The sequence below is a fragment of the Schistocerca serialis genome, chromosome 2 (assembly GCF_023864345.2).
Source record: "Schistocerca serialis cubense isolate TAMUIC-IGC-003099 chromosome 2, iqSchSeri2.2, whole genome shotgun sequence".
Taxonomy (NCBI): Eukaryota; Metazoa; Arthropoda; class Insecta; order Orthoptera; family Acrididae; genus Schistocerca; species Schistocerca serialis.
This window is the reverse complement of record NC_064639.1, coordinates 537,061,846-537,076,758: the sequence shown is the minus strand read 5'-3', so window position 1 is coordinate 537,076,758 and position 14,913 is coordinate 537,061,846. Positions and strand designations below refer to the sequence as shown.

Below are 14,913 nucleotides of genomic sequence, written 5' to 3'. Positions count from 1 at the left end.
TTTCATGCAACAACTACAGGATACTGTTGCTGCCAGTGACATGATCATGATTCGGTTTGTTGAGAGTTTGAGTAACGGTTACCAAAACCAGCAGATTGATCTGTATGTTTGCTTCAGAGTTAGTTCATTGGGCCAGGTTTTGATTAGATTCCTCACTTCAGTATTTTTCAGAAAAAGTGTTGCACGAGATTTAGTTGGAGGATTTGAGGCAGGTGCAGCCCAATCAAAGGTAAATCTGAAAAGCCAAGTTGTTCAGGCCTCCATGAATGGCCCTAATGTTACTAAGGCATTCCTAACAGAACTGAAAGGCAAGCTTAAAGTAGAGGGTAATCTTTAGGACCCTGTGCTTTTGGACTTTGAAATATGTGGCTTGCATACAGTGCATGGTGCCCTTAAGACAGGTTGTACTAATTCTGGCTGGAACTTTGTTGAGTCAGTGAGAGCCCTGTATAATCTGTTTAAAAACTTTCCTTCCCTCCATGCTAATTTCCACAACATTACAGCTACCTCTATTTTCTTGGAAATGTTTGGAGCTGTTTGGTGGGTGGAGAATAAAATAGTGGCAGTTGGGCTCAGCAGATATTAATAACTGTTGAAAAATGTTTGAAGGAAGTAGAAAGGATAAAAAAGGAACAGAAGAAGGTAAAACTGAAACCTAAAGTCACTTCCGGACTTTCTGAGAGTCGTAACTAGTAGTGTGTGAGTCTTCAAGTGAAAGGTATCAGATGCCCCATTAGTTCCCTTTCTCTGTACTTCCCTCCAGTCTATGTTCTACATCTACATCTATACTCGGCAAACCACCATGAAGTAGATGGCAGAGGGTGCATGTTCAGAGAATTAATGAAAAAAATTTGTCAAGCCAGAAGTTTTGTTGAAACAGACTAACTTCAAAATAGATCTGAGTGGCAACGTAAATTAGTTGCAACATCGGAAACTGGACATCAGGTACAGAACCAAAAAAGCTCAGAGTCAATGTGACTTATCAGAAAAAGATATCATGGCACTACAGAATGAATGCCTTACTTTTATGAAGAGTCTGTAACTAAAATTCTGGATAAATCACCCCTGGTGTATTCCTTTACAAAGGACATCACGTGTTTTAGACCCAGAAGTGGCTATTAACACAGACATTAAGAAGAGGCAGTTAGATATAGCATTTTTTAAATTGCTTTGGTGGTCATGAGGCTGATGCCATTTCCCATGAGTTCCAAAATCTGTTAGAGATAATGCCAATGAAGGAAATCCTCAAAGAACATGAGGGGGATCATGTTTGCTTCAGTCAGTTCTGAATGATGGTCTTCTGGTCTAAGAGTGATCATGAACATTTGAAGAGATTTATCAAACTTGCTTGCATTCTCTTCCATGGCAATGCCAGATTTGGAAGAGGTTTCTCTGACAACTTAATTTTGTTCAGAAATTCCGTGGAAGTGCCTCTCATAGCTCTTTGTGCTGTTCATGATTTGGTCAAGGTCACTGGGATGGTTGGATCTGTAAGCTTCATGAAGTGGTTAACCCACAGCTTCCTAAATGCACATAGTAGCTACAGTGAAGCAGTAGCAGAGAAAAGGGGAGATGAGAAGTCCTTGAAAGAAATGAGAGAAAGAGTTGAAGAGTATAGAGAAGACAAGAGTGCCACAAAGTATGAAAACAAAACTCATGAAAAGTGCTGAGAAATAGATTTTTGTCAGACTGAAGTAGTAGTTCTATCAATAAAAATTACCTGCTTGTGACTTCACTTTATATTCATGTACATGTCCTTGCCAAATTAGTCTATTACTGTTCCTTCCATAATTGTTTTGTTCAAATTATTTTTTACTTTTATTCTTGGATATCTCTGAAAAAAGAGTAATTTTTTACTGAAGTAGATAATGCTCATTGTTTTTATGTCAGTGTAGTTTTCCTGTAATTGTTTTTGTTCGTGTCAAGTTTTACACAGAAAGATGATCAGCATCGGCTATAATACGATCAGTGCTAACCTTCTTTCTGTCCTGGATTACGTCATGGTCGTGGGGCACAATATTCTTGTGAGATCCAACCTGATTTTACGCGTAATTCTATTGTCAGATTGTGGTGCATTTATGTCTGGGTTAAAATAAAACACACTCATTTTAAGGGCTTTTTTCCTTTTAACTCTGAGTATAGCCCCACCCCCACCCCAGTATGTTCCTGTGTTTTGACAAATTTTGTATATTTCGTCATAAAATTGATTAGGAACTAAGCACAGTTTGACCGTGGATAAATACAAAAATTGGCCTGGAAAACATATGGGATTTTTATTTATTTATTTATTTTTTACTTTATTTTATATATATTAGAATCACTGGACACCATGTTGTTTAACTTTCACTCATTACAAGTAAGATAGTTGTTTTTGTTAATTACATATTAGTTACGCAATTCATTTCATTTTTTTAGGACATTGACATTCCAGCAGAACCGTGGTTTTGGCCTGATGGTTGGTCACAAGAGGAAGAAAATGAGTCAGATGAAGAGGAGGAGGAGGAAGAAGAATGTGATGGGGATGAGGAGGAGGAGGAGGAGAGCAGTGAGGAAATAACATTTCAGGTTGCATTGCATTATTACATTTTCTTTTCCTTGAGACACTTGTGAAAAAAGTTTACATTAATAACATTTTATATTTATGTAAGGGCCTAAGATTTTATGATTTATTTTAGTGTGTCATTTTAAATAACAACTTTTGGTTATGTTATCATTTTGAGTTGTTATAGATACTTAGGTTTTTAGAAAATATGGGGAAAATTACAAAAAAATAACAACTTAAGAAATAGTACCATGTAATGAAAGCCAAAGTGTTGAACATTTGCTGTATAAAACATAAAAGCTTAATTTCAGAAATATAGTTTATGAGACCTGAGTTAGTCAAAGTGTACACCATGTTTAAGTAACTTAATGGGAGTGCAGCTGGATGACATGATTGACAACTGCTGATATTTTGTAAAGCACACACACTGTCATTTTCAAGGAAAAACTGCAACAAGAAAGAATGGTGCAAGAGAGTTTAAACCTTAGTACGCAAGGCAATTCTGGAAAGATAAAAAACACACACACACACACTGTAAACACTAGCACCACCACACAAGATGACTGAGATCAAAGTTATCAGCAGCAAAAATTAATAAACAACAGATGAGGAAGCATTACCTCTGTCCCTCAGTTTTTTTGACCAGAGAGAGAGAGAGAAGTATTCCACACAGGGTTTAAGCAGAAACGTCCATCTCCCTTTATAAGCCTACTTTCTAATTTAATTTCAACTACTTCCTTAATAATACTAACCAAATAGCTGGATGTGTGTGCCAGAATCTCAGTATTACATTTCCTGCTGTTGGGTGTGTGTTATTAAGGAATCAGTTGAAATTAAATTAGCAAGTTACCTTATAAATGGAAATAGACGTGTTTGCTTGGATTCTGATGGGATCATGCTCTCTTCCTTGTCTAAAAATGGAGGGACAAAGTTTATGCTACCTCACTCGTTGGTTTTGCAGTTGTGCTAGTGTTTACAGTATGTCTGTGTGTGTGTGTGTGTGTGTGTGTGTGTGTGTGTGTGTGTGTGTGTGTGTAATGACAGGATCATGCTCTCTTCCTTGTCTAAAAATGGAGGGACAAAGTTTATGCTACCTCACTCGTTGGTTTTGCAGTTGTGCTAGTGTTTACAGTATGTCTGTGTGTGTGTGTGTGTGTGTGTGTGTGTGTGTGTGTGTGTGTGTAATGACAGGGTCTGCCCCTGTCAAAATAGCGGCAGTTGACAAGATCAACTAGCTGCATTCCCATAAGTTATTTGAACAAAATTATTTATGTTGAGACCTAGAATTTATTTGAAGTGCAAAAAAAGTGTATCATTTGCTGCAGTGTGTGACTGTCTTTAGCTGCAATTCTGAAAAATTTTATGCTGTTAATTAGCTGTCTGTGAGATGCAGAAATGTGAATGTAATTCTATTGCAAAGCTGTTCTCAGTGTTGCAAGAGCCTAGAAAGGAGTAATGACACATCTACCAAGAGCATACCAAATAATGCTGTTTAGGATTTATGCCGGGCTCAGTTCACAGGTAAAGCAGTTGGCAGGCTTTAGTTTATTGGTACCCATATGTCAATTGACACTTTCTGCTGCCCTTTCATTGTAATTTACTTTAAGAACATTATGGTACACTAATTACTGCTGACCGACATAACCCGAAGAATCTCTGGTTATTAGCAACTGGAGACATTCGTGATAGTAATTGTTTCACATTTCAGTAGCTTGTATATCTCTGAGTGCTCCTGGTATCTGCAGTGACATATGCAAAGCACTTCAAAGATTTGATTGAAATGTTTATCAGGTAGATAATTTCAGTAAAATATTATTAATGAAATGTAAAGCACACATACAAACTATCACATAGACTGCTTGATACAATCTGCTATAAAGTTGGAGGGCAGGTAGCATGATCCCAGATAATCAGTTTTTATTTATCATCAAAAATCTCAAATGTAGCAGTGTTACACCACCCGTGTAATTACATCTACCATGAACAGTAGTGACTGGAATGATCAGGGCTTTTGTATATTTTTAATTTTAATCAGCATAATAGATACATATTCACACTTGTTTGCCTTCAAGGAAATTTATTTTGCTGTTCCTTTTTAACAAAAAGTAATACAAAAATTTTGCTTGTCTGCTCAGTTGTTGCCTGGTGCTAGCACCTAATAAATTTACATCTTTCTCACCTTTGAGTGCTTTGACAATTTTCTACTTAACATACTTCTTTTCCTTCAGTATTCGTCCTGTGAACATCTTGGAGCCCAAAAGCACCCATAATCTTGTATTGTGACATTACATTGTCTTCAGACCACCCCATTACTTGTGCGATTCATGTCGGCTAAAAAAGTACGCCGGAAACAAGACAGCAGACAAATGCCCGTGTACTGTTAGGGCTGAAACAGAGAGGAAATGAAATTTCTTTGATGGCTCGCTAAAAGACCAGCAACCAATGGAACACAAGTGAGCACCAGTAAATGCAAGCAGAACGCGACTGAATGCTGTTTGCTCATGCTCATCTACCATTTACATCAGAGAAAATTCTGGTGTAAATCAGGCTCTGTATGTTTTGTGTAAGCCAAGCTGTATATGTTTTGTCTATATTAACTTGTGTGGTCACAAAACTCTGTGGAAAAGCAAGGAAACTGTATCAGTTGTACAACTGGAATTTGAAGAGAGAGAGAGTGTGGAAGGGGGGGGGGTTAACATCCCATGACCGATGAAGTTGAAGAGACGAAAACTGAGCGTAGATTCAGGGAAGATGGTGGAGGAGAGCAGCTGATTTTCCTTCGAAAGGAACTATACTAGCAATTGCTGTAGGCAATTTAGGGAAAAAACTTGTTCTGGATGGCCAGATTGGGGTTGGGACTGCCATTTTCCTAACATGGGTCCAGTGCTTCAGTACTGTGCCAGCTTACTTGGTGTCACGGGCAAAAGAGGATACTGCTGGTCCTACACATACACCATCTCTCTGCAAGCTTAGTCAGTTACACACTGCTAAGCACTCTTGAAGTGTCATAATTCCTTTGGGCCATGCCTTTTGGGTGCTGCAATTTTATCAAATGTTAGTGTGAAATTGTTGCAAACTTCTTTTCTTAGAATTACCTTGTGTATTTATCAGAGAACTATCTCATGAAGAAAACTTCTGAGTTCTTCTGGTTAGAAACAGGCTTGAGCTTTTCAACTCAGTTGACACAGGATAAGAAATCAGTGATGATAAGGCCATACTAGTATTACTGGATATTGCTGTAAAATGGAATGTGTAGAAAAGTAGGCAGATATTTCTTCTTAGAAAATGCAGCAATAAAGAGATTTCAGATTACCTGTGCACTCAACGTGAAATGTGTATCTGTGAGACTGAAAATGTTGAGTGTACATGGACAGAGTTCGGGTATCGTACAATTTACTTTAGACAGACATGTGCTGAGCAAAGTTGTTCAGGGTAGAAAAAACCCACTGTGGTTCGACAAGTTTGTTAGAAATCTGCCGTATAAGCAGAGGTAGCTCTACTACAGATTTAAATGAAGCCAAAGCCTCAGAGGCAAACAAAAACTGAATGAAGCCAAAATTAGCCCAAGGAGAAACTTGCATAAACTGTTCAGTGAATTCAAAAATAAAATTCTATCTACTGATATGACAGAAAATCCCAGTAAGTTTTGATCTTCTGTTAACTCAGTAACTGATGAGTTATATGTCCAGACACTTTGTGACCATAATGGCAACGAAACTGAGAATGACAGAGAAAACCAAAATACTAAATTCCTTTTCCAAAACTGTTTGACTGAGGAAGATCGTACTATGGTTTCTCCTTTAAATTGTTACACAAATGTCCAAATGAAAGATATCAAAATAAGTGGCCATAGGATAGAAAATCAACTGAAATTATTTGACAGAGGAAAGATGGCTGGACTTAATATAATATCTATGCAATTCTACAGAGTAAATGAACGAGCTTGCTGCTGTTCCAGCAGCATTGTACCATAGTTTGCTACAGGAACCAAGCATTCCCAGTGATTGGAAAAATGTGTAGATCATTTCTGTTTTTAAAAAGTGTTGTTGAACAGACACTCAGAACTATAGGCTTATATTGCTGATGTCAGTATGTTGTATTAACATATCATGACACTTCTAGGTATCAAAAGTCTCCTTTGAGTGTATCAACGTGGATTCCAAAAACAACCATAGTATTTGACTTTTAAAAGGCATTGATAAGGTTCTGCATTGTTGCCTAATGGACAAAACAGTAGTTTTGACAATATCGGACCAGTTTTGTGATTGCATTGAAGAGTTCCTAGCAAAATGGATCACAGTATGTCATTTTTAATGAAGAGAAATAGTCAGGCGCAAGAGTAATTATGAGTGTACTTGGAGTACACCCATAATTACTTACCAAACAAAAGCGCTGGCAGGTCGATAGACACAAACACACACACAAAATTCAAGCTTTCGCAACAAACAGTTGCTTCATCAGGAAAGAGGGAAACGTGGATAAGGTGAAAAGTTCTGTGAGATTTTTCACAGATGGTGCTGTTGTTTACAAAGAAGTCACAATTCTAGAAAATTATAGTAAAATGCAATAAGACCTTCAGAGGATCAGCACTTGGTGTAGAGAATGGCAATTGATCATCAAAACAAACAAGTGTAACACAGTGTGCATAAAGGGACAGAAAGACCCATTATTATATGATACAGTTGTTGAACAACAACAGTCACACCTGTTAAATATCTGGGAATGTGTGTACAGAGAAATGTAAAATGGAAGGCAGGTGTTAGCAAGTGTGGTCTGCCCATGAATGAAGTGCCTTGCAAAACCCTCGTTTGGACAACATAAGAATAATGCTCATCAGTCAGATCTGTATCAGTTAAGATTAATAGAGGATGTATAAAGAAGGTCCAAAGATGAGTAACATGTTTCATATAAGTAAGCATGACATTGTCACAGAGATACTAAGCAAACACCTGTGCCAGACACTTTAAGTGAGCTGTTGGGCATCACGATGCAGTTTACTGTTAAATTTCTCGAGAGCATACATTCCTAGACTAGTCAACAATCATACTGCTTCTCATACATTTGTCTTGGGAAAAGACCACGTAGGTAGATTTGATATCACATGGCGGCTTACCAACAGCTGCTCTTTCCATGGACCATTCACAGGTGGAATCCCCCTGCGGGTTCGGGGGTAAGAATAGGCCCGCGGTATTCCTGCCTGTCGTAAGAGGCGACTAAATGGAGTCTCAAACGTTTCGGCCTTCTGTGATGGTCCCCTCTTGGGTTTGACCTCCTTTTTTCCAAATTTCCGTTGTTAGTGCATGCCATTCGCGGAAGGACACCTTACGTGGTGTTTTTCTATTGGTCCATCATGCACCTCCATCTTGCATGTTACCTATTGTCGTGTGGGGGGGACTACACCCAACATCTTCTGGGTTGTCTCCTTCTCGTCTTGTGCGCAATCTTCTTCTTAGCGCCCACGACAGCTGTGGACCCTTTCAACACCTAAAATCCAGCACGGTAGCCAGTCCGTTGTGGTGGGGTCGTCATGTACCCTCTTGGTGGTAGCCCCCTGACCACGCAGGGATTGCACTACAGATGCCAGAGCTGTTTCCTCCCCATGCATGCCAAGGAGTATGTGCCCATCTTGTCTGGGGCACGGGGACTCCGGGCAGCGGGATATCGGCCAGGTACCCGTTGCTTTGGCTGGGTGGCGCCCTTGGGGAGAGCCCTCGTTCGGAGTAGGTGGCATCTGGGCAGATGTGGCGCAATGAAGCGCAATAAATCACACCAAGCTGGTGGTCGCACGGCCACCAGCATCTCTAAGCGAGGTAGAGTAGACTTTGATGCTGCGCAATATGACCCTCAGTCGTTCCCCTCGTTGGCTGCGCCATGGGAGAGACGCCGATCTAGTGCCAAGCGGGAGCCTTACGTACCGCAATACGTTGTCTGCAGCAGGACTGATGGTGACTCCTTTCTTACGACGAAGCCTCTGTTTTTTGTGGAACACCTGGAGGATAAGTTTGGGGAAGTGGCGGGGTTGTCTAAAATGAGGAATGGGTCCATCCTCCTCAAGACGTCCTCCCCAGCCCAGTCACGAGCGTTGCTCTTGTGTGATAAGCTGGGTGACGTCCCTGTTACCGTCACTCCCCACAGTAGCTTAAATATGGTCCAGGGGATTATTTACCATCGTGACCTCTTGTTACAATCCGATGACGAGCTGAGAGCCGACCTGGAACGACGTGGTGTCCATTTTGTCCGTCGTGTACATAGAGGACCCAAGACTAACAGGGTGGCCACCGGTGCCTTTATCTTGGCCTTCGAGGGTGATGTCTTGCCCGAGAAGGTCAAGGTGATGGTTTACCATTGCGACGTCAAGCCATATGTCCCTCCCCCGATGCGGTGCTTCCAGTGCTGGAAGTTTGGGCATATGTCCTCCCGTTGCCCATCCAGCGCTACATGTCGAGATTGCGGACGCCCCTCTCATCCCAATTCTCCATGTGCGCCTCCGCCTGTATGTGTCAACTGTGGGGAGCACCACTCTCCATGCTCGCCGGATTGCCCCGTTCTTCATAAGGAGCGGAAGATCATGGAATTTAAGACCCTGGACCGGCTTACTTATCGAGAGGCAAAACTTCCTCCGTTTCTTCTCCTACCCAGCCGGATGTTAGCCAGTGGCTGAAGATTCCGCCACCTGCTGGTCGTAGGGCTTCTGCGTCGTCGTCAGCCTCTGACGCTCCTTCAGAGAAGCTCTCCCAGCCCTCTCACCCTAAGGGCCGACGTGAGAAGAAGGAACGGAATGTGTCCAAGAAGAAGGACGTTCCGGTGGTTTCAGTACCGCCTGCTGTACATAGTCCTGGCTCCGGGGATGAGGTGGAGATCCTCGCCTCTGCCGCGGATCTCGCCCTCACGGAACCCTTGGGGGCCTTTCCTATGGACTCAGCTGACTCTCCCCCGGTGGCGGCAGTTGGCTCTGAGGCGCCGTCTGCCTCTTAATCGCATTCACGCCCTCCCAGTCCCTTCCTGCTTCCATTCTCCAGTGGAACTGCGGCAGTTATTTCCGCCACCTGCCTGAGCTCTGGATGCTTCTGAGTGTTTCCCCTGTTCTCTGCATTGCTCTGCAGGAAACTTGGTTTCCGGCAATGCGGACCCCCGCCCTTCGCGGTTATCGGGGATACTATAAGAACCGCGCTGCCTGTCAACGAGTGTCAGGTGGGGTTTGCCTTTTTGTTCACCACTCTGTCTGTAGCTCGCCAGTACCCCTTCTGATGCCTTTAGAGGCAGTCGCTGCCAGGGTTGAGCTCTCGCCAGCTATTACTGTTTGCTCTGTTTACATTCTTCCAGATGGGGAGCTCCCCCGACATGTCTTGGCTGCGCTGCTGGCTCAACTCCCGCCACCTTTGCTGCTTCTGGGTGATTTCAATGCCCACAACCCTCTCTGGGGTGGGACTGTCTCCGATGACCGCGGTTGGGCCGTGGAGCATGTGTTGGCTCAGCTCGACCTTAGCCTCTTGAACACCGGTGCTCCCACGCATTTCAGTGTGGCCCATGGCTCGTTCTCGGCCATCGATCTCTCTCTTTGCAGCCCTGGACTTGTCCCATCCCTCCACTGGAGAGTGCATCCTGACCTGTGTGGTAGTGACCATTTTCCCATCTATTTGTCACTGCCCCAGTGTCATTCTTCTGGGCGCCTGCCCCGCTGGGCTCTCCACACGGCTGACTGGCCGGCTTTTACTTCCGCTGCAACCATCGAGTCTCCCCCACAGGGTGACATTGACGAGGTGGTCCGTGTCTTCACCACGTCCATCATTTCAGCGGCCAAGGCTGCCATACCCCGTTCTTCTGGCCTCCCTCGGAGGAAGGCTGTACCCTGGTGGTCGCCGGAGATTGCTGAGGCTATTCGCGACCGTCGGCAGGCTCTCCAGCGTCATAGGCGGCACCCGTCTCTAGAGACCCTCATCGCCTTTAAGAGGCTCCGTGCCTTGGCCCATCGTCTTATTGCACGGCGTAAGCAGGAGTGCTGGGAGAGGTATGTCTCATCCTTGGGCTCCCATGTCTCCCCCTCGCTCATGTGGTCCCGGATCTGGCGGATTTATGGATACCAAACCCCTATGGGTGTCCCTGGGCTCTCCGTGGACAGCGCTGTCTGCACGGACGCTGCCGCCATTGCTGAACGGCTTGCCGCGCACTTTACTAAGAACTCTGCGACTGCATCTTATCCCCCCGCCTTTCGCTCTCTAAAGCAGCGAGCCGAGTGGACGCCTTTCTCATTCCACATGCGTCGTTCTTAAAAATACAATTCTCCTTTCAGCGAGAGGGAATTCCTCGCTGCCCTCGCCGATTGCCCTGATACAGCACCAGGACCAGACTGCATCCACGCACAGGTGCTGAAGCATCTCTCCAGGGACTGCCAGTGACACATCCTCACCATCGTTAACCGCATTTGGAGCGAGGGCGTGTTCCCGTCGCAATGGCGAGAGGGTGTTATTGTCCCCATCTTGAAGCCCGGTGCGGACCCACTGGCAGTGGACAGCTATCGTCCCATTACCCTCACCAACGTTTTGTGCAAATTGCTCGAACGTATGGTGGGGCGGCGTTTGTGTTGGGTCCTTGAGTCGCGCGGTCTCCTCGCTCCATCCCAGGGTGGCTTCCGTCGGGGCCGGTCTGCAGCGGACAATTTGGTGCGGCTGGAATCTGCTATCCGTACGGCCTTTGCCGGACGTCAGCATCTCGTTGCTGTATTTTTTGATCTGCGGAAGGCGTATGACACCACATGGAGACACCACATGGAGGCATCACATCCTTGCTACGTTGCATGAGTGGGGTCTTCGTGGTCAGCTCCCGGCTTTTCTTCAAACCTTTTTATTGCGCCGCTCTTTCCGGGTGTAAGTGGGTGCCGCCTCTAGTTCATCTTATATACAGGAAAATGGGGTCCCGCAGGGCTCGGTGTTGAGCATCTCCTTATTTCTAGTGGCCATTAATGGTCTGGCTGCAGCCGTGGGGTCGTCGGTGTCTCCTTCTTTGTATGCCGACAACTTCTGCATCTCCTTTAGCTCCACGACTACGGGAGTCGCCGAACGCAGGCTGCAAGTAACCATTCGCAAGGCAGCATCTTGGGCTCTGACTCACGGTTTTCAGTTCTCTGCAGCCAAGACTCGAGTTATGCACTTCTGCAGGCGTCGGACTGTCCACCCTCATCCTGAACTTTACCTCGACGGCCACCTGCTTGAAGTGGTGGACACTTGCCACTTCTTAGGACTTGTGTTTGATGCCCGGCTCACTGGGTTCCTCATATTACTCAGCTGAAGCAAAAATGCTGGCGGCACCTCAACGCCCTCCGCTGCCTGAGCCACACGTCTTGGGGTGCAGATCGCTGCACGCTGTTGCGATTGTACAGAGCCCTTGTGCAGTCCAGGCTTGATTATGGGAGCCTGGCCTATGGGTCTGCGTCACCCTCAGTGTTGACGATGTTAGACCCCATACACCACTGTGGGGTTCGGCTTGCAACTGGCGCTTTCCGTACGAGCCCCGTGGATAGTCTACTGGTGGAGGCCGGGGTTCCCCCGCTGCGGATTCGCCGCCATCGACTGCTCGCCGACTATGCTGTCCACGTGCATTGGTCGCCGGGCCATCCCAATCTTCGCCTGCTTTTCCCTGCCATGGTCCTCCATCTGCCAGAATGGCGACCTTGGTCTGGGCTTTCCATAGCTGTCTGCGTCCAGTCCCTGCTGTCGGAACTGGTCTCATTCCCTCTTCTGCCTCCCTTCCGGGTCCGTGCACCTACGCCTCCCTGGTGTTTGCCCCGGCCGTCTGTCCATCTGGACTTGGCACAGGGACCCAAGGACTCGGTTCCGCCTGTGGCCCTCCGTCGCCGTTTTCTTGCGCTCCTCGCCTCATTTCCGGGCTGTGAGACTGTCTACACTGATGGTTCCCTGGTTGACGGTCGCGCTGCCTATGCTTTTGCTCACGCTGCCCATGTTGAACAGCACTCCTTGCCGGCTGGCTGCAGTATTTTTACTGCAGAGCTGGTGGCCATATTGCGCGCTCTTGAGCATATGCGTTCCTGCTCAGGTACGTCCATCGCCATCTGCAGTGACTCCCTGAGCAGCCTCCAGGCCATCGACCGCTGCTATCCCTCTTCTCCTCTGGTGTCCTCTATTCGGGAGTCTGTTTTCACCATTACCCGCTCTGGTCGTTCGGTGGTCTTTGTTTGGACGCCAGGTCACGTTGGCATCCCAGGGAACGAACGTGTTGACAGGCTGGCCAAAGGGGCGATCGATGCCCCAGCTTTGGAGATCGGCCTTACGGCTCGCGATCAGCAGCTGGTGTTGCGCCGTAAGGTGCTTGGGATGTGGTCTGTTGAGTGGCGTGGCATGACAGCCCCGAATAAACTGCGGGCTGTCAAGGAGACGACCGATGTGTGGCGCTCCTCCCTGCGGACTTCTCGCAGGGACTCTGTAATCTTGTGACGGCTGCGCATCGGCCATACCTACCTGACGGCCATCTTTTGCGTCAGGAGAATCCCCCCCTGTGTCAGTGTGGGTCCCGGCTGACGGTCGCCCACATTTTATTGGAGTGTCCCCGACTGCGCACCCTCTGGCAGTCTTTTAATCTCCCGGGCACTTTGCCTTTGATTTTATGTGACGATGCCTCCATGGCTGACAATGTTTTACATTTTATCCGTGGTAGTCCTTTTTATGGTTTCATTTAGGGGGGTCCTGCACCTTTCCCTTTCTGTGTCTTTTGTCCTCGTGTCTCTCAATATTTGTTGCTGTTTTGGTGTGTCGTCGGATGGTTGACTCTTTCCCTTTTTTTTGTTCTTGTGGTCAGTCAACCAGTCTCCGGCCATCTTCTTTTCTTCTATTTCTTTCTGTCTGGTGTTCATCTGTATTCTCCTTTTCTGTAGTGTTCGTTGCCTAATTTGTGTTCTTTAGCGCCTGGGGGGGGGAGTCTCCTTCCCCTTGGGATTTTATCTGCTCCGCGACTTTGTCTCGCCTGTTTTTGGAATGGGGGACTGATGACCTTAGCTGTTTAGTCCCCCTTAAACATCCCAACAACCACCACCACCACAGGTGGAACAGGAAACGGGGGATGTGAGGGAGTGCATACAAAATATTTTATGCTATAACGTAGCTTGCTGAGTATGGATTTCATTATAGTTTATTTGTTGCTATGTCTTGTGTGTTTTAGATTGAAAATGTTGTGAAAGGTGCAATAAATTTGCACTCCAAAAGTATCAGATGTATTTACTACTTCTTAATTATTGCTTTAATTTTGTTTCCCACTTTTTCTTCTAGACTCCAGAAAAACTGGAAATAATCACGTTGTATCTAAGAAGAACATATCACTATTGCATCTGGTGTGGAACAGAATTTGACGATGAAAAAGATATGCAGCAGAATTGCCCTGGAAGCACAAGGGCAGATCATTAGTAATCTTATAGTTATGAATAAATAAATAAATAAAAAGAAGCACTGGTCAACATCAGTCGACATAAGGTATGAAGTGTGGACATTGTTGATATGTGTTAGTTTCAGAACAATAAAATGCATATTCCAGGGTAAAGTAGATACAATCAGCAGAACAGCACAGCAGTTAGAGTTGTGCATTTTTGTTTGAGAATGTGTTACCCACATTTGCTAGAATTCACAAAAACAAAGATCACAATATGGGTTGTTTCTACTATACTTTCCTGCCCTCAGTCATTCAGTTCACCGCAAGTGCATCAGAAAAGCATTCCATATCAATACACTCATCAAAATGTAAAATTATATACAAAAATTAGACACTGGAATTATTGTTACTGAAAAATATGAGTACTTACCAGTATGAAAGATGGCATTGAATACTGCATATACATTTTAGAAATCTGATGTTTTCTGAGTTGATCACCATTGCAATATGAAACTAGGCTTGGTTGATGCTGCAGCTGTCCTTGGGCTTGATTATTGTCCTCTATTACATTCTCATTATGTATGCATGATTACTATCTCATGCTCATCACACATAAATAGTGTAAAAACTAGTTTTTGGATGTGGCTGTAAACCTTAGGCTGAAAACCTTTTTGCTGCAAAAGTATCAGATGTATTTACTTCTTAATTATTGTTTTAATTTGGTTTCCCACTTCTTCTTCTAAAGTCCAGAAAAACTGGAAATAATCACGTTGTATCTAAGAAGAACATACCACTATTGCATCTGGTGTGGAACAGAATTTGATAACGAGAAAGATATGCAGCAGAATTGCTCTGGAAGCACGAGGGCAGATATGGCTTCCCAGCCATTGACCACCTTGTTCGAACGCACACGCTATGCCCGAACTCATACGGGGCTTGGTAGATTAATCTGCCACAAGTAATGAGTGTGATGGGCAAACATCTATTAGGCGCACTAC

At 44.9% G+C, this 14,913-nt stretch overlaps 1 protein-coding gene across 2 annotated transcripts in view; it reads left to right on the top strand.

Moving 5' to 3' along the window:
* The window catches only part of LOC126457508 (G patch domain-containing protein 11), a 137,998-nt gene that overhangs the window by 78,195 nt on the left and 44,890 nt on the right, over positions 1–14,913 (top strand). The window contains exons 4-5 of one of the 2 annotated variants that reach the window (XR_007585480.1): positions 2,416–2,565; positions 13,819–14,019. Coding sequence is in view for 1 of the 2 variants with exons in the window: in XM_050093843.1 (XP_049949800.1) it covers positions 2,416–2,565; positions 13,819–13,953 (285 nt within the window). In the remaining variant the exon portion in view is untranslated. Of the gene's footprint in view, positions 1–2,415; positions 2,566–13,818; positions 14,023–14,913 lie in introns of those variants that run through there. The other variant, XM_050093843.1, reaches the window with a different exon arrangement.